The sequence below is a fragment of the Aspergillus brunneoviolaceus genome (genome assembly GCF_003184695.1).
Source record: "Aspergillus brunneoviolaceus CBS 621.78 unplaced genomic scaffold BO95scaffold_3, whole genome shotgun sequence".
NCBI lineage: Eukaryota > Fungi > Ascomycota > Eurotiomycetes > Eurotiales > Aspergillaceae > Aspergillus > Aspergillus brunneoviolaceus.
In genome coordinates this window covers 521820-543226 of record NW_020290733.1, presented here as the reverse complement: position 1 = coordinate 543226, position 21407 = coordinate 521820, and the positions used below count along the sequence as shown (strand labels likewise).

The 21407-nt window shown below is 53.7% G+C and overlaps 6 protein-coding genes across 6 annotated transcripts; 3 read left to right on the top strand and 3 right to left on the bottom strand.

Annotated features, from left to right (window-relative positions):
* Window positions 1-2351: 2351 nt before the first annotated feature.
* BO95DRAFT_351138 (velvet factor family protein) lies at window positions 2352-4002 on the top strand (the record flags this gene model as incomplete). The annotated part of the gene is made up of 4 exons (XM_025582074.1): window positions 2352-2561; window positions 3030-3109; window positions 3171-3662; window positions 3726-4002. The coding sequence occupies 4 exons, from the start codon at window positions 2352-2354 to the stop codon at window positions 4000-4002; spliced, it is 1059 nt and encodes a 352-aa protein (XP_025447425.1).
* A 1373-nt stretch (window positions 4003-5375) lies between these two features.
* Window positions 5376-14653, bottom strand: BO95DRAFT_470122 (uncharacterized protein). The gene is made up of 6 exons (XM_025589491.1): window positions 14047-14653; window positions 13738-13976; window positions 12078-13674; window positions 6926-7162; window positions 5768-6846; window positions 5376-5702 (listed from the first exon to the last, which is right to left on the bottom strand). The coding sequence occupies exons 1-6, from the start codon at window positions 14488-14490 to the stop codon at window positions 5459-5461; spliced, it is 3840 nt and encodes a 1279-aa protein (XP_025447424.1). The 5' UTR covers window positions 14491-14653; the 3' UTR covers window positions 5376-5458.
* Window positions 14654-15008: 355 nt separating this feature from the next.
* Window positions 15009-16973, bottom strand: BO95DRAFT_438160 (SWIB/MDM2 domain protein). The gene is made up of 5 exons (XM_025585447.1): window positions 16540-16973; window positions 16321-16457; window positions 15755-16225; window positions 15648-15701; window positions 15009-15582 (listed from the first exon to the last, which is right to left on the bottom strand). The coding sequence occupies exons 1-5, from the start codon at window positions 16544-16546 to the stop codon at window positions 15397-15399; spliced, it is 855 nt and encodes a 284-aa protein (XP_025447423.1). The 5' UTR covers window positions 16547-16973; the 3' UTR covers window positions 15009-15396.
* Window positions 16974-17297: 324 nt separating this feature from the next.
* Window positions 17298-20199, top strand: EifCb (translation initiation factor eIF3 core subunit b). Its single transcript, XM_025585445.1, has 3 exons — window positions 17298-17722; window positions 17782-19315; window positions 19384-20199. Exons 1-3 carry the CDS (start codon window positions 17691-17693, stop codon window positions 19810-19812), a joined length of 1995 nt encoding a protein of 664 aa, XP_025447421.1. The 5' UTR covers window positions 17298-17690; the 3' UTR covers window positions 19813-20199.
* Window positions 17331-17865, top strand: BO95DRAFT_438159 (uncharacterized protein). The gene has a single exon (XM_025585446.1). The coding sequence runs from the start codon at window positions 17346-17348 to the stop codon at window positions 17502-17504; it is 159 nt and encodes a 52-aa protein (XP_025447422.1). The 5' UTR covers window positions 17331-17345; the 3' UTR covers window positions 17505-17865.
* A 50-nt stretch (window positions 20200-20249) lies between the features above and the next one.
* On the bottom strand, window positions 20250-21311 carry BO95DRAFT_510432 (putative extracellular SCP domain protein Pry1; the record flags this gene model as incomplete). Its single annotated transcript, XM_025591350.1, has 2 exons — window positions 20250-20846; window positions 20952-21311. The coding sequence occupies 2 exons, from the start codon at window positions 21309-21311 to the stop codon at window positions 20250-20252; spliced, it is 957 nt and encodes a 318-aa protein (XP_025447420.1).
* Between the last annotated feature and the right edge of the window lie 96 nt (window positions 21312-21407).

The window sequence follows — 21407 nt, the reverse complement described above, 5'->3', positions numbered from 1 at the left end:
AGCATATTCCAGTTCCCAGGCACTAGCAAAGGGAGGGCACCAATCACGATGCAGTGGTGCTTAGCTCTGCGGATAAAGCAGCCGCTCGGGCCCGCTAGGCAAGCGCATCCCGGGTAATACCAGGATAGCCCTGAGGACGTAGCTATACTCTGTCGACTCTTAGATCTCCGGCTAGTATCTGGATCCTTGGTAATATCCTCTGCTTTGAAGAACGATACGTTCCTGATGTTATCGATAGTTCAGCCAGCCAATAATCAGGGATGAACCTGCATGGCTTATTGATCATTCTGCAAACATGCTACTGTCTTATAATAGATGGAAGAACATCATATCGAGGGTTCGGTCTCAACAGTCATCTTCCATTTCTCCTCCAGTTGACATTGACAATTACCAAGATCCGTGCGCATTCGCAGGCTCGTGAGAAACGCGAAGAATTGCTTAGCTGTTCCAAGCAAAAGTGTACTCCGCTTCTTTCCCATCCAGATTTGTTGACTTCTCGTGCCGTTATAGTTGGAAGGTGATGTGGTCTGATACATCCCCTATAAAGGTGTCAATGTCCTCATAATCCTGTATCCAAGCCTGTGTCTGTTTCATGCCCTCTTCAATGATGCCATGTCTCAGGTCTCGGTTTGAGGAGAGGTCTTCCTCGAAGAGGGCGATGGCCGAAACCCTGTCTCCATCTTGAATGACCATGCACGCAGGCGTCCCGAATCGGCAAAGGCACTATTCTTGGACCGCCCAGTCGCTGATTTCGGCACTGTGAACGGCCTTATCACCGACATGAATCGACTGCAGCCATCTGGAATGGGTGGAGGAGAGGTCAGTTCTGCGTCGGGCGTCAGCTTCTGTCGACCCAACGCAGAGGAACGAAAACGCCTGCAGGAGGACATAAGGGAATGAGATTGGCTGATAGAGTCAACAGACAGCCCACTGTATGCCTGATCGGGTTTAGCCCGTACCGGGGAAATGCCGCTGTCGGTTAATCAAGAATCTCATTTGTCGAATTCCTTCCCCCCTCTTCCGGTGTTACATTCTGACAACCACCGACTTATCTGGCAGTGTGCAGGAGTGACAGTACTGTACACGGGCAGCAGGCCAGAGTGACAGCGCCCCGGGCGCACACGGCAATATGCTGCAGCATGTCAAAAAAACGAAGGACTGCAAAGATAGGGGATAACCGAAGAAATTCAATAAGTAGTAGGTCAGCAGTGGAAGGATGTGAATTAAAGAAGTACTGTACATCATGCATGAAATTTAGGGTTCTAGCTGAGGCGATGACCTATTGCTCAGCTTCCGTGAATAGCACCCCCTAGTAGGATGCACACGGCAAGCAAAGCTCCGGACTGGGCAAGAGGCCGAACCCGACTGTTTGGGTCCAGGTTCCTGCGCCGGCTTGAGTGCTGATCGCCTCCTGATCCGTGACGCGACTAAAACCTATCGATTCTGGCGCTAGTAACATCTCGGGTCTGGGCGTGCAGCCAGCGGGTGTTCGGCCGGGTGCAGAATAGTGAGGTCGAGGGGAGGTAATTGGTAACGGAAGGTAACTTTTTGGTTCCGGCCAACCCTCTAAACCTCACGCTGCACCGGTATTCTTCTGGTACTCTTCTGGTAATCTTCTGGTATTCCTATGGTATTCCTCGGGTATCCTCCACGCCCCGTTCATCCCTAGAATACCCAGCTAAAACATTAGCGGGCAGTACGTGGGTGTTCTAGCAATATTACAGCTCCGTAATCCGGGATGCCCCTAACCAACAGAAGCTGAAGCCTGACGCCCACAGACCCGTGGGATCCTCAGGAGCCCCGACGTATGGATCACAAGCAAATACCTTATTCTTTCCATCAGACAAGTATCAGATAATGAATTGATTAGCAACTCACTAGACTATCTAGGATCACATCCCAAACAGCTGTGTTTCTGAAGGGAAAAAAAGGTAGGGGATGACGGGCATGAAGCAAAGAGAGCAAAAGAGATGAGCTCATACTCCGTGCAGTTCTGGAACTCCAAAAAAGCTGCCCGTGACTCCGCCCACACTGCCCACTGACTGCTGCTGCTCTCTCTTCTTTTCCTAACTTTCTCTTCTCTCTCCCCGCTACTCCAAAAATTAACTACACTTAGTCTTCTTTTCTTCCCTCTCCTTACCCCCTCTCCAATCTACCTCCTTCTTTGCTTTTTCTTCTGGTCTTCCCCCCCCTCATCGTGAGCCAGTTTCACCACGCGCACTGCGCTCGTATGCAACCCCGCCTTTTTCAGCTTCACCCTCCTCCGCTTGGCTGAACCCGCGCTATTGCAGACAAGCCACGAGCTCACCTCCCACCCCCCCTTCCCCCCTCTCCTCCCTCTGTCTCACTTCATGGATCGTATTCCTCCGCCACCCCTCGCCATGGATCGAATTCCGCCCTCTTCCTCCTACCCCACGCCTGGGTCCGCCGGCCCAGTGCCACCCGCCATGGCCTCCGCAGCCCATCTCTCTCCGCTCACCACCGTTCACGAGGGTCGCATTTGGGCCCTACAAGTGGTACAGCAGCCGATTCGCGCCCGCATGTGTGGCTTCGGTGACAAGGTCGGTCTTGTCCATACCCGCAAGCGCCTTCGGGCTAGCGCATGGATCTGAATTTTTCGTTTGTCGCATTGTGCTCGAACTCTTCTTCAGGCGTTGGAAAGGACCGGAGATCTTGGATCCATGCGACTCGGATATTGGTCCGGATACAGTTCCGTTGGCAAGAGAATCGCTAGGCAGAGGCATGGAGTCCGATTGGGTTGTCGCCAAACCTGCATGGCTCGGATGGTTCGTGAAGCTCGGGGACGCTGAGTCGCGAACGCATTGAAAAGACAATCTCAGGTCTTAGCTGCAATTGGCTGCTTCTGACTGCTAGCGCTCTTTTGATGAGACTCGAAGTCGCATGGATCTGAGTCTTGGGTTTGACCTGTTCTTGGATGAAGAGAATTCGGCACGTGACAGACGTTCTTCACCCAGAGCCAGGCGCTGTGTTCTTGTCAAATCGTCTTTACCTTTGCTGACCATCATCAGGATCGACGACCCATCACGCCTCCTCCATGCATCCGTCTCATTGTCCGGGACGCTCAAACTGAAAAGGAAATCGATATCAAGTAAGTCGACGCCCCGGGTTCGCTGATGGTGATGCGACAAACACTAATCAAATTGAACTAGTGAGATTGATACCTCCTTTTATGTACTCATGGTCGATCTGTGGAATGCCGAGGGGACGAGCGAAGTCAACTTGGTGAAGCACTCGGCCACCTCTCCGTCGATATCTACCGCCATGTCCTCGTCATACCCGCCCCCGTTGCAGAACGTCTCAGCCTCGTACCCTCCGTACGCGCAAAATGCCTATGGTCAGCCTGTCGGTTACCCGCACATGAATAACTACTACGCCGGAAACCCGCAACTTCAATACCAAAACCCCTATGGAGCGAATCCGCAAGCCCAACCTTACTACCCCTACTACGCCGGGGGTCACATGCCACCCGCCAACATCTCCCCAGCGCAGCCGGTTACCGCCGCTCCAGGTGCTGGCATGTTCACGCGAAATCTCATCGGCAGTTTGAGCGCCAGTGCATTCCGACTGACGGATCCGGAGAACAAGATCGGTGTCTGGTTCATTCTGCAGGACCTGAGTGTACGGACAGAGGGTTCCTTCCGGTGCGTGCTTTGAACAGTAAACTCCCCTGCTGTGCTACTGCTTAGCTGACTTTTCCTCTGCAGCCTGAAAATGAGCTTCATCAACGTGGGTACCCAGTCCGGGGAATCTCCCAATGGCGTGTCAGTGATCAACCACGGGGCAGCGCCCGTACTGGCATCCGTATTTTCCGACCCCTTCCATGTATACTCCGCCAAGAAGTTCCCCGGTGTCATCGAAAGCACGTCTCTCAGCAAATGCTTCGCGCTCCAAGGCATCAAGATCCCGATCCGAAAGGACGGCGTCAAGGGATCGCGCGGGCGGCACAGTGACAACGATGACGGTGGAGATGATTATGACTAGAAAGCCGATGATGCGCTTGTCTGGTCAATGAGATTGGCCTTTTCCTTGATTTGCTTCTTTTTGCTGTTTGCCTAATACCTCCTCTGGCGCAAAGTTTTATGGGTTCTGGTAATATGACCTGGGTTCCTGGGAATGCGGTGTTTCTCTAAAGGGACTGGTTCCGGGGTTGGGGAAGGAGTGTTTTCATCAAACGGATTGGGTGTATTGGTATCGGTATCGGGACCGGTGTCGCGGGCTTTTCTATTTGTGCCATTAGTTTTCTGATACTTTTTTTTTCCTTTGCTCTATATCTCTTCCAGTCCTTACTTGTGCTACTCGGTGGTCTCTTTTTCTCTTTGCCTTATTAATTTTACCCTCAATGCTTCCGAGTCTGTGTTGCTGCCCCTCTGTGCGAATCCTGCTATGTTTTCCTTACCTGCGTGTCCCCCCGTGTATCACTTGGGTAGAAGACAGCCAGTCGAATGTCTAAACTGGATCAACTCTTCATCCTCAACAACCTCGTTTTCTTGTATGTTTGTGCCCAAAGGTAAGGGGCGGGGGATGAGTCTCTAATTCTGACCTTTGTGGGTGAGCATCATGGTGCATGCACGTCAACCACTGCATCTCATTCTCATAATTCATAATTCTCATGTACTGTAGCTGTACTGTACTGTACCTTCTCTCTTCGCCTCTTCAGAAGCTCTAATAAAACCCACTGCAAGCAACAGCCTCTTTGTTTCTGTCTCTTGAAGCTTCAAGTTCTGGAGTTCCTTTCGCAGCTAGCGGAAGATAGCGAATCGCATTTCCTTGCTACGCTTGGCTCTTGGCTCTATATTGGTGCTTCTATCAATCCTGTTGGCGGACAGTACTTCAACGTTTGTCCTTTACCAGACTGAATAGGAATACTCTGAGTTGAGGGGGAGCATAGGCAGGACCAACGACTTCGTGCACCTAGATGGGTCTAGTAGGGTTATGTTGACTGTATGTACTGTACATCTCAGGTGCGTTTCGACACAATGACCCGCGCGCCATCGTGCAACAAGAGCAAGCACGTGGGGTCAGTCCCCGGGGCTGGCCTGTATCAGCCATGTCTCAGGGTACAGGTTACCCTGCTGCAGTTGACTTGACTGCTGACTGCCAGGCCGAACATGGTTTCACTTCATGGTTTCGTTTCTAGACTACCTAATACGATGAGCCTAGCAGACTAGGGCGTTCATGGCTGCGGTCTCGGGTAGTGAAGTAATTTTTGCTAGATACTTAGATTCGAGCAAAAGTGTGGAGAGGATACGCAGGGTCAGCTTATCCATTACCCCCGCGCGCGCCGGCCCCCCCTCTCCCATGTGTTTATCTTACAACCAACGATAGCTGAAAGCACGTAGCACATACTGTCTCGAGGGTGAAAAACAGGGTATCTGGTTCTATATACTTTGTTCATCGAGATAAAACACAAACAAAAAGCTTTTTTTCTTCTCCGACATTAGTTGCGCCATATCCGTACGGCCTTGTCCTTGCCGCCACTTCCCACCTTCTGTCCGTCGGGACTCCAGTCCACCGCGAACACTTCATCCTTGTGTCCCGGCAGATCCTCGGAGAGCTTGCCCGTGCGGACGTTCCACACCTTCAGGGTCGTGTCTTTCGACGAGGAGACGAGCATGCGGGAGTCGGCGGAGAAACAGCATTGGTAGACGGCTCCGACGTGGCCGCGGAGAGTGGTGATGAACCTATGGGGTGGTATACGTTAGTGTCGAGGCTCCAGGACCAAATAAGAACGGAAGGCTGCACTCACTTTCCATCCCGGGCATTCCAGAGCTTGACGTGGTTGTCGAATCCCGCCGAGGCGATGTACGCCATATCCGGCGAGAATGTGACATGGTTGACCTCCTTCTGGTGACCGAGCAGTCGCGCGACGGGCTTGCTGGAGTTCTCCGGCTCCCAGAGATACATGGTGAAGTCGTCGCTGGCTGAGACGAGCTTCTCGACGATCTTGTTGTTGATGGTGGCGGCGTGCTCGTACCGCTGCTTCGCGGCGGCGACCTTCTCGGCGTCGGCCTGCGGGACTTGGCCCGTGTGGTCGTGGTAGGCGGTCCGGAGGACGAAGTCCGTGGACAGCGCTAGGTGGTTCACGCGGTGGGCGTGGGCGGACAGGGTCTGGATCAGGGTGCCGTTCTCCGCGTTCCACACCTTGACCGTCTTATCGTGCGAGGCCGTGTAGATCTTGCCCGTGCCGCCCCACTTGACGCAGGTGACCGAGCCCTTGTGGCCGGTGAGAACCATATCGATGCGCTTGCTGACCACGTCCCAGACGCGGACCGTCGAGTCCTTGGAGGCGGACGCCAGGCGCGGCCGCCCCGGCTGCTGTAGGTGATAGGGCTCCCACGCCAGGCTGGTGATCCACTTCGCATGGCCCTTCAACGGCGCCCCGAGCGCTGTGCCCTTTTTCGCGTCCCATACCCGCACCGTGTTGTCCATGCTGCCGGTCGCGATCATCGCGCCGTTGGGGGAGTAGCTGACCGCCAGCACCCAGCTAGTGTGACCCTTCAAGGTATGCAGGGGGGTTCCGGTGTCGCAGTCCCAGATTCGGGCCGTTGAGTCACCACTGCCGGTGACCATGGTGGACGAATTGACGGGGGAGAAGGAGGTGGCCAGAATCGCTTCCCCGTGTCCGGCGATGGAAGCAGAGCATCGCGAGACCGCCTTGACTCGGAAAACCGCCTGCGGCGTGTAGTAGAGGTGAACGGTATCTTCGGTGGTCTTGAGGCCCGGCTTGAGCAGCGAGTGGTACAGATGTGTTAGAATGTCGATCGTCTGATTGTCCTTATCGTCCGACTGGTAGGTAAATCGGTATGGCACCCGCTCATCATCTTCCTGTGTTTTTTTGCGAAGGAGCGGAAATTAGTATATCTGGTATGAGGTCACCGTCTTCGCAAGTGTGTCGCGTACCTACATTGCCTTGTAGGGTATTGAGTAGCGTCTCCAAGTTCTTCACGTTGGCATCGGCCACTGGGACGGACACTGCTGGTCCGGTTGGCGCTCCTGTCGCTTGGTCGAAAAACTGCACTCGGACACTGCCCAGATTCTCCGGGATGCTCTCGATCTCTTGCTGAAGACGGGCCTTCTCGGCAATCTCCGTCTTCTGACGCTTGGTAGGAGGAGGCAGAAGAGTCGCCATTGTGAGAGTGATCTGGGGGGGGGGGGGGTTTGTTGTATGAAGGTCTTCTAGCCTTTTAGAAAAAAAAATCGATAAAGAATCCCGGGCGGACTGACTTATCGCTGCCGTGGGGGAAGATCGGCACTATCCCGCTTTCGGACATCGGAGCATCCCCCATGCTTGTGAGGAGTATGATTGCATTTAAATGGCCTTCATCCTTCATTCATCTGGAGACCAGCAATGTTCACTCGGTCCGACTCACTAAGTTACCACATCTCCATAACTTATCCCACCCCAATATGGATGACTCAACGCAATCGATGATTCGGGAGCACATCATTCGCCAGATTCGAGAGGTCCTTTCTCAGTTTCTGCCGAGTGTCGGCTCAGATACCATGCGAATACTTGGTGTCACTCCAAATGGTATTCTTGAGCCCAGAAATTACTTAGAATCCATACGTCCAATTGTCTCAGAGATTGAAGAGTACCTTCAGAACAATCGCCCGGATATCAAGACTCGTTTCGTTGCTGCTAAAATCTTCCGCGGGAAGACCTCCTATTTTCTACTCGACCTCAATATTGCTGATTATAACTATGAAACTGCTCATGATTGCAAGATGTTAATCCCTGTTTACGTCCTTCGTCTATCGAAAAGATAGCCTACAATTCTTCGAAAACCGGAGCTGGATGGAACGGTCGCTAAGGTTCTTAGGAACATGCACAATCTCCAAGGCCAGGACCCTCTACCTTTATTTGACAACCATTATGATGAGAATCTTCAATACCCCAACCCCCGCCGCCCGCAATTTGAGTACTGAGTCGGTTTCGTGACTGTCTTTGGGAGGTCAGAACGGTCCTATGTGGCCAGAGAACGGCATCATCAAGAGGTCATATCATATCAAGTAGGTCTGAGCTCCTATGGAAAACATACATAGTATATTACTCAGTAATCTTAGTAACATAAGCAGAGGAAGCCTCCCTCAGCACCTCTGTAAGTGAGTTAATCCTAATCAATAGCAAGAGTTTTCTGCAAGAGTTTTCTGAAGCAAAAAATGAGGGTTGTGTATGTAAGCTGTATATAAAACCAGCGGCCATGCCGGAAGTACGTGGCTCACTTCAACATGAGATAGTCTCATTCACTAATAGGGGGTTGATCAGACAGACTTCTTAGGACTGGGAGCGCGCCGGGATCAATCACGTGTAGCTCTTACCAATTGGGCAAGACTTCTACCTCACTGAAGAACTTGCGCACCAAGACTGCATACTCTCCAGGCAAACACTATGGCCTCCATCTACTCCAGGGCTTCCTCGGTGAGCGCTACAGGTTCATTCGTCGCCCTCACCCGAGCAAGTAGTTCGCGGCCCCGAACAGCAACACGACCGACAACCTCGGCGACGAGCGTCGCATCCCAAGATATTGTCTGTGCAGTCAGCGAGTCTCGCGGCGTCACAGCTACGGTTGGCTTGGCCTTCGTCAATCTCTCTACTGCAGAGGCGGTTCTATGTCAGATTTGCGACAATCAGACCTATGTCAAGACCGTCACGAAGATTGGCGTGTATGAGCCCACGGAGATTCTCCTAATGAATCGTGCTCAGGAATCCAAACTCGCTTATATACTCAAGGAGAACATCCCAGACACAACGTTCACCTCAGTGGACCGGAAGTTCTGGTCCGAAACAATGGGCCACGAATACGTGGAGAGACTGGCTTTCTCAGAAGATGTCGAACCCATCAAGATGGTCCTGGAGGGGAACTATTTTGCCTCTTGCTGTTTTGCTGCCGTATGTGCTCACAGGAGGGTCGAGGATGAGCGAAACAGCCATTGATCCTTGACAGGTTCTGAAATACGTCGAGGTAGAACTCAACAAGGCTTTCACCTGCCATTCTCTGCGAATCAAATACGAGCCATCTCAGGGTGCAATGTCGATTGACTTATCTACTATTGTATCTTTGGATCTCACTCAGAACCTACAGGTTGCGAGGTCAAAGGATAGCCTTTTCGGACTACTCAACGAGACACTAACTCCCATGGGCACACGGTTGCTCAGGGCCAATATTCTGCAGCCTTCTACCGATGAATCGCAGCTACTTGCCCGCTACGACGCAGTCGAGGACCTGACCACCAAAGAGGATATGTTTGTTTCCATCAGACAGGGTTAGTGACTGGCTGCTTAAGTTCTCTTCTGCGCTGACATATCCATGGATAAAGCCCTCAAGGGTTACCTTGACGTCGACAAGGCTTTGACTTCAGTGAGTGGAGTTTGAGCCGAACTTACAGGCAAGAATTAACCGCCTAGCTTATCCTTATCCCTACCAAACGAGCAATCGGATACGTCGAGCAATCTGTAAACAATGTCATCATGGTCAAAACATATGTCTCATCCATCAAGTCGATATACAAGGCACTTGCTCCGGCTCAGAGCAATCTGCTCCTCAACATTAGAGAGGTAGAGTCTAGTCGGCTTCATGAAATTTCAGGCTAATCACAGTCTCTAGCTGTGCGCCCCGGAAGGTCATCAAGCACTGGAGCAGCTGATTTACGAAACTCTGAATGAAGAAGTCACCTACCAGACGAAGCCACTCGACCTCAGGAATCAAAGGATATACTGCGTCAGGGTAACGGTCCTTTCCCGTGCTCCACTATTTGAGCTGACCACTTCGATCTCCAATCCGGATCCCAGGCTGGGGTCAATAGCTTGCTTGATGTCGCAAGGCAGGCTTATAAAGAGGCCAATACAGACGCTATGGAGCTGGTCACTGCTCTAGCGGGCAAGTGCCATCCCCAAACTATCTTGCGTCGAGTATCTCTCTGACGCCTGTAGAATGCCATGACCTTGCTCTCGATCTGAAGTATGATAGAGCCCGCCAATACTACATCAGCATTCCAACCACAGAGACCCATACACTACCCGAGGTCTTCATCAATGTCTACCGCAAGAAGAACCGCATCGAATGCCAGACGCTCGATCTCGTCAAGCTGAACCACAAGATCCGAGACGCGCACAACGAAGTGATCAACATGAGCGACGAGACGATCCAGGATCTGATCGCGAGCATCTGCTCCGAGGTATCGAGTCTGTTCAAGATCAGCGAGGCCATCGCCATTCTCGACATGCTAGCCTCTTTCGCACAGTTAGCCACGAGCCACGAGTACATTCGCCCGGAGATCACCAACGTGCTCGCCATCAAAGCCGGCCGCCACCCGATCCGCGAGAAGATCCACGCGAAGAAATTCATCCCTAACGACGTCTACGCGACGCCGCAGACGCGGTTCAACGTCATCACGGGCTGCAACATGAGCGGCAAGTCGACCTACATCCGGTCGATCGCCCTGATGACCGTGATGGCCCAGATCGGATGCTTCGTGCCGGCGGAGTATGCCTCGTTCCCCGTCATTCACCAGCTGTTCGCGCGGGTCGCCACTGCGGACGACGTCGAGGCCAACGTCTCCACCTTCGCCGCCGAGATGCGCGAGATGGCGTTCATCCTGCGCAACGTCCAGCCCGAGCAGCCGAGCATGGTGATCGTCGACGAGCTCGGCCGCGGCACCAGCACCGCCGACGGCCTGGCCATCGCCATCGCCATCGCCGAGGCGCTGGTCGTGAGCCACGCCCTGGTCTGGTTCGTGACGCACTTCCGCGATCTGGCGGTCATCCTGGGCGAGCGCAGCGGCGTTGCCAGCCTCCATCTGGCCGCCGAGATCAGCCCCGACGCGTCCAAGATGACCATGCGCTACAGGGTCGCCGAGGGACCCGACACCACGCGCTTCTACGGCCTGGCCTTAGCCAAGCTGGTCGACCTCCCGCCGGGTGTCCTCGAGACGGCGCAGGAGGTCGCTGAGAATTTGGACCGCATGGCCAGGCGTCGGCACGCGAAGACCCGCGCATTGGCCGTCACCCGCAGGCGCAATCTGATCCTTTCGCTCAGGGAACAGTTGCTGTTGGCGCGGGATGGGACCCTGGGTAACAAGGCTCTTTGGCGGTGGCTGAAGCGTCTCCAGGATGAGTTTCTCCTGCGCATGGCCGCGATTGACGGGGATGCGGCGGAGGTTAGTGGTGATGATGGCGCTGAAGACGATGCTGAAGACGATACTGACGACAATACTGAAGACGACGCTGAAGACGACGCTGACGATGATGCTACCCATGATACTGAAGAGGACAATACTGATGAAGCTGAAGATCATAAAGGTGAGAGACCCGAAAACTCGATGGATCGGGAAGCGCCTGAGGATAGCCTGAGCTGGTCGGAATAATGCGTTCGCGTTGACCCTGCCGGCAGAAATATAGCACAACATCCGTAGGTTTAGCATTGTAGACCTACCGTACCTGCTGCCCAGTCTATTATAGGTTGAAGTATGTCCAGGGTGAAGAGGAATAGCAACATATATGTACAGTACCCGGTAGCACCTCCTGGTAGTATCCAGGCATTGAGTCACTCAGGGCGGATTCAAAGAATCTCTACATCTGTCCGGTGTCTGGTGGTATTAATTCGATCTTTCTAGTCGCCTGCCTAACAAGGCCCCAGCTCATCGTTCTCTCGCAACCACAAGGCCACTATAGACAGACCTTCGCAAAGAGAAAAACAGTCTCTTTGGCCTCCAGTATTGATCGTCCTCCTATCTCAAGCAGAAGATTATAGCTACTTGTGTTACGGGAAAGCAAAATATACAATATGAAAACTCTACTTTTTTTTTGTATCCTTAAACAAGTCCCCGAGCCAACTCTGAGTGAAACAACACGCTTAATAACAGGCTCAAACATGACAAAAGACTTCTTCAGAAGATGGAGGTACAGAGCTCGTGGGTGTGTGGGTGTAAATCGTCTATGTAGATAGATACATACTGAGTGTATCAGGTTTGCGGAGAAAGACGGAAATTCCCCCAAATTATCCGAAATGGAACAAGGTCTGTTTTCCTTTCTTGCCTTTGCCCTTCTTGCCTCCGACAGCAGGGAAGTCCTCGTCCTCCGCGGTGGAGTTGGCGCCGGAGTCGTTACGGGACGAGGAGCTCCAGGCGTTCACCTGCGGTGCACGGTTGTCCCAGCGGACGGTGCCGCGGGTGAGACCTGCCATGAGGACGTTGGGTTTGGGCGCGGCGGGGAGGGCTGGGAAAGCGTCGGCGCTCCTGGTTTGGGCCGGCCGGGAGGTGGCGGGAGCGGCGGAGCGAGTGGAGTAGGTGCGGGGTGTGATGGAGGGCGAGGGGGCGGCGGAAGTGGGTGCTGCTGCTGAACTTGCCCACGGGGTAGATGAAGCTGGCGTGGATCGCGGGGCAGAGCGAGCCGTCGCAGAGGAAAGGGGAGGGAAAGCACTGGCCGAAGAGGACCCGGAGGGCATGGCACCACTTCTGCCGACAGCGGATCGGGAGGACTGCGCAGTGGAGGATTTGAGACGCAGGACACGCTTTCCTCCCACGCCGCTGCCATTGACGGTTCCTGGCGACATGCCGGGGATAGTCCCGCCAGGGCCGGGGAGGGCAGGATAGTCTTCGTTGATCGCACGCCAGTCGTTCCAGGATTTCAGCAATGCATTGCGCTTGTTGTCGTCTTCGTAGATCTCGGCGAGCTCTTTGATCAGTTTACCGAGCTCGGTGCTGGAAGTGTCAAAGAGGGAGAAGAAAGCGTCGATTAGCTCGGTGGCCGAGATGGAGGAAGTGCGATAGCTGGAAACTCTGGTGCGGAATTCGTTGAGTTTGTTCCTATCATTGCCGAGCAGATTCGAGGCGCGTTCTACGACGGCAGCATGGCGCAGGCGGCGTGCTTGTTCCTGAGGGGAGACGGGGCCCGCATCTGCGTTCAGATTGAGGTCGCTCATTTCAGCAACGGGTGTGGATGCGGCCGGAGGCGTCTGCACAGGCGTGGCAGCCGCGGATCGAGCGGGAGCGCGCACAGGTTGAGTGTCGCTGCGGGTGAGCTGGCCGCCGAAACTCCGGGTGGAAACAGACTGTGCACTTTGAATGGCCATCTGTCGTTGATAGGCAATCTCGTCTCGTCTCAGGGGCTGTGCGCTCGAGACGGGCAGAGGCTCTGAGTTGGGATCCCGTCCACGACCTGCACCACGGCGTTGTCGTTGAGGCTGGTACGGAGCTCTGTAGTCAAATGTAGAAAGGTCGACCGTACGTGCGTCGCGTCTTGCATCCTTCGAGAGCCCGTTGGGGTGGTTTTCCAGCTGGTGCGCTTTGAGATCCATCTGAGATTCGAAGACCACGAATTTCTTCTCTAAGCACTCCTGATCCAAGCAGAGGAAATGATCTTTTTGGAAATGGTCCTCTAGCGCGTTGTAGTCAATGTAGTACTGTTGTTGGCGGTTACTTGATTGTCGATCGCAGATGTGGCACCGCTCATGACGGTCACGACAGTGAGCGTAAAGTTCGTCATCGCCGTAGAAACGCTGCCGACAGAAACCACACTCTGGATGTCCTTTGAATCCACTTTGGTCAATCGCACCAGGAACATCGTCCCCATGTCTCTCGTGTCGCCGCAATTCCTGGTTAGTGAAAAGCTCATGCTCGTGGGTAAAAACCTTCTTGTTCCGTGTGCAAAGATCACTAGAGGTAGAGAATATCTGTAAATAAATGCACAAATGCTCACTCAAGAGCGAAGATACTCACCACATCACCCTGCCATGTTTGGTCTTAACATGGCGATGTAGGTCAGGCCATCCCAAACAAGCGACATCACAGCTCCTTTCGGGACAGTTGTATCGCAATAATAAAACAGTGTCCTCGAAGATCTCACCACTCTCATACTTGATTCCAAGGTTGTCATCCTTTTGGGAGAAATCGGCTTCTGTGAAGTCCTCAAAGCGCTTAGCATGGTCATCTGTGAAGATCACAAAGCTCGATTCCGTCTGTCGCAACACACAATTATTAGCACCTAGCCAATCAACGGAATGGGGGGGACAAAGCAGAAGCACATACCCGACAGTGTGCACAAGCTTTGTTCTTATACAATGCTCTCAACCGCAACGCGCAAATATGACAGGTCCGGTGGTTGCAAGGTGAGACGGAGGTATGCTCAACCTTCGAAGCACAGATGAAGCAGACCTCCCCATCGTCCGCGTCATCGGAATCCTCTGCGACAGCCTGCTTTCCTTTATTCTCAGTTGTGGTTGTGGGTTTGGCATCAGTCGTGTTCGCGGCGGACTTCTGTTTGTCGCGACCTCCCCCGCCGCCGCCGCCGCGGCGGGGTCCATGACCTCTGGATCTTGACCCTTTTCCTGGACCGTCGGTTATTTGTTGCGAGGCTTCCGCCTGTCCAGGTTGGCGAGCAGCTCCAAATCCTCCCCCTCGTCCGCGCCGACGGCCGCCTCGGTTTGAGCCTTGCGGTCCGGAGGGGGCCTGAGCAGGTTGAGTCTCAGACATCGGGAGGTATGGGAGAAGTAGTGAATGAGATTGGCGGAACCAGTTGAAGAGATCGAAGTTTAGCAGGAGATCTGGGTGACAGAAAGAGCTCTGGCTCCCTGGAGCCTTTGCGACGAAGCGTTGATTGTGACGGAGGAGTAAAGAGAGTAGTGTAGTTATGTTGGGGTCGCTGCTAATGACCAGCTTTCCAGTGCAAGCGGCGGCGGGCAAAAAAGTCGGGTTTGCGGCATGCTTAGTGAGCAAATAAGCATCATCGATGACATCCCCCTCCTTTCCCCCTTTCCCTCCCTTAATTCACTGAGACTGACGATAGTTACAAATCGGCTCAGTCCCTGGTATGACTCATTACTAGTCATGATAACTCATCCACAACATTCAAACAAAAACCGAGTCGCGGTTGTGTCTCATATCCCCTCCAAAATGCCCCATGGCCTACTAGTCTTCAATGCGGAGGGAGAGGCAACCCAATTGCTTATGCACACTCAGATGGATTTCTGGCATTTTTGACTAATGCCTACGCTGGAAGGCGACAGGCTATATGAGCCCACCATCAGAATCATATATGATCTCTAAATAGAATTATCCATCGCGCCTATTTCAAAGGCAGCACCAACTCCCGCTGGAGAGAAACTAGTCAAATCAACAAAAGGAAACAGGAGGCAAGCATCTCGCCAATGACAATATCAGTAAGTAATATCAGGAGAAGGGAAAAGAAAAGAGCCAAGGATGAGACACTATGAGAGGGCAATGAGAGAATAAATAAGAAACAAGCAATGTAGCGCCGGGTCTCCTTATGCGGTGCAATGAGTGGAAATAAGATGGTCGTAAGTGCAGCAACATATTCGCCGCAGGCTGCCCTGTCCTGAAGGCTACCGGTCACCGTAGTTCTCGATCAACGGAAACAGGTCATTCGTCAGGGCTATATAAGTTCTGACTCAGAATTTTGGTCATGGTGAACATATGTATACGGTCTTGCTTGAAGACTGCGCGCATTGCGTCGTCGCAGCAGATCTGTCGCCTATCACTAGGGTCTTGAAGATTATGCTCGTGAATGTACTGCCAGAGTCGCTTGACGGTCTGCGGACGAGAAAGCTGTGGTATAGTCAGCAACAAAGCCAGAGAATGAGAAAAACATAACAGACAAGGGGGAAACAGACAGTAACCTCGCCACCCAACAGAGCAGAGAGCGCTGGTGAAAGAGTGAGTGGTTTCTGAGGAAGTGTTAGTAAACGTGTTAGACTTAAAAGAAGAATCTGAAGCTCACATGAAAACCGCCGGACCGGTTGACTTTCTTTCCCGATTCTGAGCCCGACTCAAGGTCAGAGTCATCTTCCGCCTTGACCTTCTTAGACGTCTTCGCCTTGGTCTTCTTCTTCACGGGAGGAGCTCGGCGCGCATTGCCCCCACGGGTTTGACGAGCGCGCATATTCTCCTCGGCCTGTAGCTTTGCAGCGTACAGAGCGTCCGCATCAATATCGTTGTCCGGCTTCTTCTTCTTTGCTGGGGGCGTCTTGCTCGAAAGGTCCGAGTTATCCTCACTATCCGCTTGGCGTTTGTGAGAAATCGAGGACTGTGCAGGAGACGATGGGTCCGCAGGGGGCGTTTCGGAGCCATGGCTGGGGCCATGGCCATTGGTGGTTGTGACAGCAGTCACAGCCGGCTCGGGTGCAGCTACAATGCCCCCTCTTGCCGCAAAGATGTCGAAACGTTCCATGATAAGCTGCTTGACGGCAGCCTGGATACGAAAACGAGGTTAGCAATATGTTACGCCGACGCTGGAAGTATAAAAAGCAGGGTGTCGCGAGGAGAGTCCAAGTCCGGGGAGCTGACCTTTTGCGGGGTAAGGTCATATCCGATCTCTTCCTGAAGGCCTTTGCGAATGCGCTTCTCGGAGATGGTATTCAGGTCGCTTTTTGCTAAGATCGAATCGATGATCGGAGTAAACTGCACACGAGCCTCTGGTGAGACTGGCGCAAAAATGGGGTGATGTCAGTTGAGAGCGATCTCGGCACTGCTGCATGGCCCGGGAACATCAGACTCCGAACTTACGCGACATTTTGTTCCAGTGGCTTCGCTATCCGCGTTAATTCCAAAACTAATGTGAACAGAGACTCAGAAAGATGTCAATTGCTAGCCAGAGGCTGGGTGTAGGCTAATAGGGTAGCAAATGGCAGGGTCTAGGGCGCGGATGGTGGTGCTCTGGGAGGAGGGAGCGTCTAGATCTGGGCGTAGCGCTGGCGCTTAGGACCGGCGGGGCATAAGAGGGAGCACGATAGAGAAATCCCCGGAGGATGCGATGCAAGACGAGGGATTGTGTAATGAACAACGAGGAAAGAGATAATGACTGGAAGATAGCCGGTCCAGGACTACCAACAGCTCTCACCCACACGAGCAAGACGAGAAGAGGCCGGGGGGGAGTGGGGGGAAGAAGGGACGATACGTGGGATCGCGATTGTTATGATGTCCAGCCAAGCCGATGTACAGGTCGGATCGGTTAGAGTGACAATCATCATCAGCCGGTCGAGAAGCTGGGGGACACGGCTTAGTTAATCTAGATCACGTGCACTGCACTAGTAGTAACGTTAGTCCCCGACTTCCCACTCCCCCACTCCTCCTGTCCCGCCCAGCCACACCTGATCAGGTGATCTGTAGTCACCTGATCTGATTTACAGCTGACTCAGCTGCTTCGCACACAGAAGCGCTTGCGGTTTGGGATTTGCTCTTTTTGCCCTAAAATCAGCCAAAACGGGGTCGACCAGCAGAAAATCCAGAACAGGATCTTTCCTCCTCCGTATCAACGCTCTCCACCCCGTTCCCCTCCCCCCTCTTTATCGCCGTCCGCTGTGAGTGCAAATATGGCGCCCAGTTTCGACACCCTCTCCGAGCAGGACCTCCACGAAGAGGAGGAGGAGGAGATTGACTTCTCCGGTGAGTGCGACCCCGACTCGCGTTCTTTGTCCTGTCCTGTCCTGTCCTGTCCTATCCTATCCGTTACCCGTGCCCCTCGTCACTGACCGCGATCGGTTCTTGGTCTTGCAGACCTTAAGGAGCAGTTTGAAGTGAAACTTGATGAGGGTTTGGATACATTCGTTGTCATCGATGGGCTTCCGATCGTGCCCGAGGAGAGCAGGCAGAAGCTCATCAAGTTCTTGTTGAGGAAGCTCACCACCGCCGGCAACACCTCCGAAGATGCTGTCTTCATGCCCATCAACGACAAGAATATGTCCGAAGGGTATGTACTGGGAACTCGGGCTGGAACTGCAGCAGGGAAAAATTAACGTTGGGTCGCAGTTTCGCCTTCGTCGAATATGAGACTCCCGAACAAGCCGTCGCTGCCGTGAAGGCCCTGCACGGTGTCCCCCTCGACAAGAAGCACACTCTCGCTGTCAACAAACTGATGGATATTGACCGCTACGGTCGTGAAGGACGTGTCGACGAGGAATACAAGCCCCCCACTATCGAACCCTTTAAGGAGAAGGAGCACCTCCGCTCGTGGCTCGCCGACCCCAACGCTCGTGACCAGTTCGCCCTCTACCGCGGCGACAAGGTCGGCGTCTTCTGGAACAACAAGAACCACCCGCCCGAGAATGTTGTCGATCGTGCCCACTGGACGCAGCTGTTCGTCCAGTGGTCCCCCAAGGGTACCTACCTCGCCTCTGTCCACCCTCAGGGTATTCAACTCTGGGGTGGCCCGGCTTTCTCGAAGCAAAAGCAGTTCCCTCACCCCTTTGTGCAGTTGGTCGAGTTCTCGCCCGGCGAGAACTATCTCACCACCTGGTCCGCGCGCCCCATTCAGGTTGAGGAGGGTCACCCTGTTTTGACCTACGAGGAAGAAGGAAAGAACATCATCATCTGGGATATCGTTACCGGAAAGCCCCTGCGTTCGTTCGTTTCCAACGATCTCGCTGCTGGCCCTGGTGCCGAGGGTGATGCCCAGCCCAAGAAGAAGGTTCAGTGGCCCGCTTTCAAGTGGTCTGCTGATGAGAAGTACGTTGCGAGAATGCAGCAATCCCAATCGATCTCTATCTACGAACTTCCCCGGATGAACTTGCTGGGCAAGACCTCCGTCAAGATCGATGGTGTTATGGACTTCGAATGGTCCCCCGCCACCGTTAACCGCGAGGGCGTGAAGCAATACGAACAGCTGCTCTGCTTCTGGACTCCCGAAATCGGCAGCAACCCCGCTCGTGTCGCCCTTATGAGCGTTCCTTCGAAAGAAATCGTTCGTACCCGTAACCTTTTCAACGTCTCCGATGTCAAGCTGCACTGGCAATCACAAGGTACCTACGTCTGTGTGAAGGTGGATCGTCACTCCAAGTCTAAGAAGTCCATGGCCACCAACCTGGAGATTTTCCGCATTCGCGAGAAGGGTGTTCCGGTCGAGGTTGTTGACAGTCTCAAGGATACCGTGATCAACTTCGCCTGGGAGCCGAATGGAGGACGTTTCGTTCTCATCACGAACGGTGAGGCTGCCGGCGGTGCTGGCGCTCCCCCTAAGACGGCTGTTTCCTTCTTCGCTCCCGAGAAGAAGGGTGTTTCGGCCGGTAACTTCAAGCTTGTGCGCACCATTGAGAAGAAGACGAGCAACGCCATCTACTGGTCGCCCAAGGGTCGCTTCGTTGTTGTTGCCACGGTTCACTCTCAATCGAGCTTCGACATTGACTTCTGGGATATGGATTTCGAGGGTGAGAAGCCCGAGGGTGAGAAGGATTTGGCTGCCAACCTTCAGCTGATGAAGACGGTCGAGCACTACGGTGTCACGGACATCGACTGGGATCCCACCGGTCGTTACGTTGTCACCAGTGCTAGTGTGTGGACTCACTCGGTATGTTCATCTTCTAATCTGAACCCCTTCGCACTCGCTGAGACACCGTTGCTAATTTGTACCTGTAGATGGAAAACGGCTGGAACATCCACACTTTCGCCGGTCAGACCCTTTCCGAGAACCCAACCGAAAAGTTCAAGCAGTTCGTCTGGCGCCCTCGCCCCCCCACTCTTCTCAGCAAGGAGGAGCAGAAGCAGGTGCGCAAGAACCTGCGCGAATACTCCAAGGAGTTCGACGAGGAGGACAAGTACGCTGTCGACATTGCCAACACCGCGGTGGTGGAGACGCGCAAGCGCGTTCTCAACGAGTGGGTTGCCTGGATGCGTCGGGAGAAGGAGCTCTTGGCCGAAGAGCGCGAGGCCTACGGCCTTCCCGAGGAGGCCGATACTCCCAAGCTGGCCAAGGATGCCTCCGCGGTCTCCGACGAACAGGGCGACACCGTTGTCGAGGAGATTGTCGAGGAGATTATCGAGGAGAGCGAGGAGATCATTGGTTGATTGGGGTTCCTTTTTTTCCGTATTTAATGTGTTCCATTTCCATCCCGTTTCCCATTTTTTCTCTTTCTTCCATTCCTGCATCTTGTCTGTCGATATCCTCCTCCATTTTTTCCTCCCTCTACCTCTCCCTCTCTCTTCGAAGTTTCCACACTTTCCTCCTGTGAGCTTCCTCCCATGATACGCCCTTTGGCTCGGTTCCAGATCGCAAAAGCAGTGGGGAGCAGACTTTTTGCTGGAACATCGAAACCAAAAGAAAAAAAAGCGAATAGATCTGTATTGCATATTTCACTTACCCTCAAGCGTGTGGGGGAGATTAAATGATATGCGTGACGTTCGGTAGTATGAGAGATGACAGACAATGATGAAACCCAAAGCAGTTCTTGCAACTATGATTAAGTGATTAGTGCTTCCTTTCGGACCTGCAACAAAAATATAGACTAAACAACCAGATAATCCACCACCCACTGACCCAGACCCCCAGACCCCAGAACAACAAGCCCATAAACAACCCACCGCCAACCCTTTCCCCTTAAGACAGCAGCAACAGCAGCAGCAGCTCCCGACGTACTCGACGCAACGGAAGTCTTACTCCCCCCATTATTGCCGGCGGTCTGCCACGGCCCCGAATACGTACTCGACGCCTGCACATTGATGCGAAAGAACGCCTTATCGCCCAGCTTCTCATTGCCCCCGATCACATTCCCCGGGGGCGTATACTCACACACCACGTACCAGCCCTGCGGCCGCTGGATGCCATTGATGCCTTCCCCGTTGTTGCTACCATTCTTGTTGGCAGTATCCCCATTCTTCGTCCCCTGCGAATCCTTCCCATCATTCACATTCACCCCACAGTCCACCGCCGCGCAGCCCACCTCGGTCGTCGCCCGCCACACCAGCTGCGTGAAGTGGCCCGTCTCCTCGGTGAACCCCGTCGGCTCCCGGAAGTTGTAGCGCAGGCCCTCGTCGCCCCAGGCGGCGACGGCGGCCGAGGCGTTCGGGAACCCAAAGGCTAGGTTCTCGCCGTAGGGGCTGTGCTTTTTTTATACCACTTTCTTTAGTAATAAAGCTTTGTGTAACCGGGTTTAGATGCTGTGGGGTGGGGGGGGGGGAAAGGCGGGCAGAGGTGTGTGTGTCCCTACCGAATGCGCCCATTTACACCCTTCGGCCCATTTCTTCGCGTACTCGGCCAGGCTCTTATTCCAGATGAGGTTGCTGGCATTGTGGGCTTGGCGGTAGGTGTTGGTGACGCTGAGGATGGTGTTGGCGAAGAGGTCGAACGAGGTGTAGGAGGGTGGGTGGGGGACGGTGGGCGTCGCGACGGTGGTGGCGGTCACTGTGACGACGATGATGGTCGTGGCTTGCTGGGTGAGGGCGGGGTCGGCGGCGGTTAGGGCCGTGAGGAGGAGGAGGATGGTGATGGTGATGTAGAGCCAATGGAGAGTGGTGGTGGTGGTTATGGCTGATCTTGTTGTGGATGGGAGTAGGTTGTTGGTGGTCATCTTGGTGGTCAGTTGTCATTCAGGTCACTGTCATGGTGGTTTATTTAGGTCGTTACGATGAGATAGAAAAAGGGCAGCATTTTGAGAGAGAGAGAG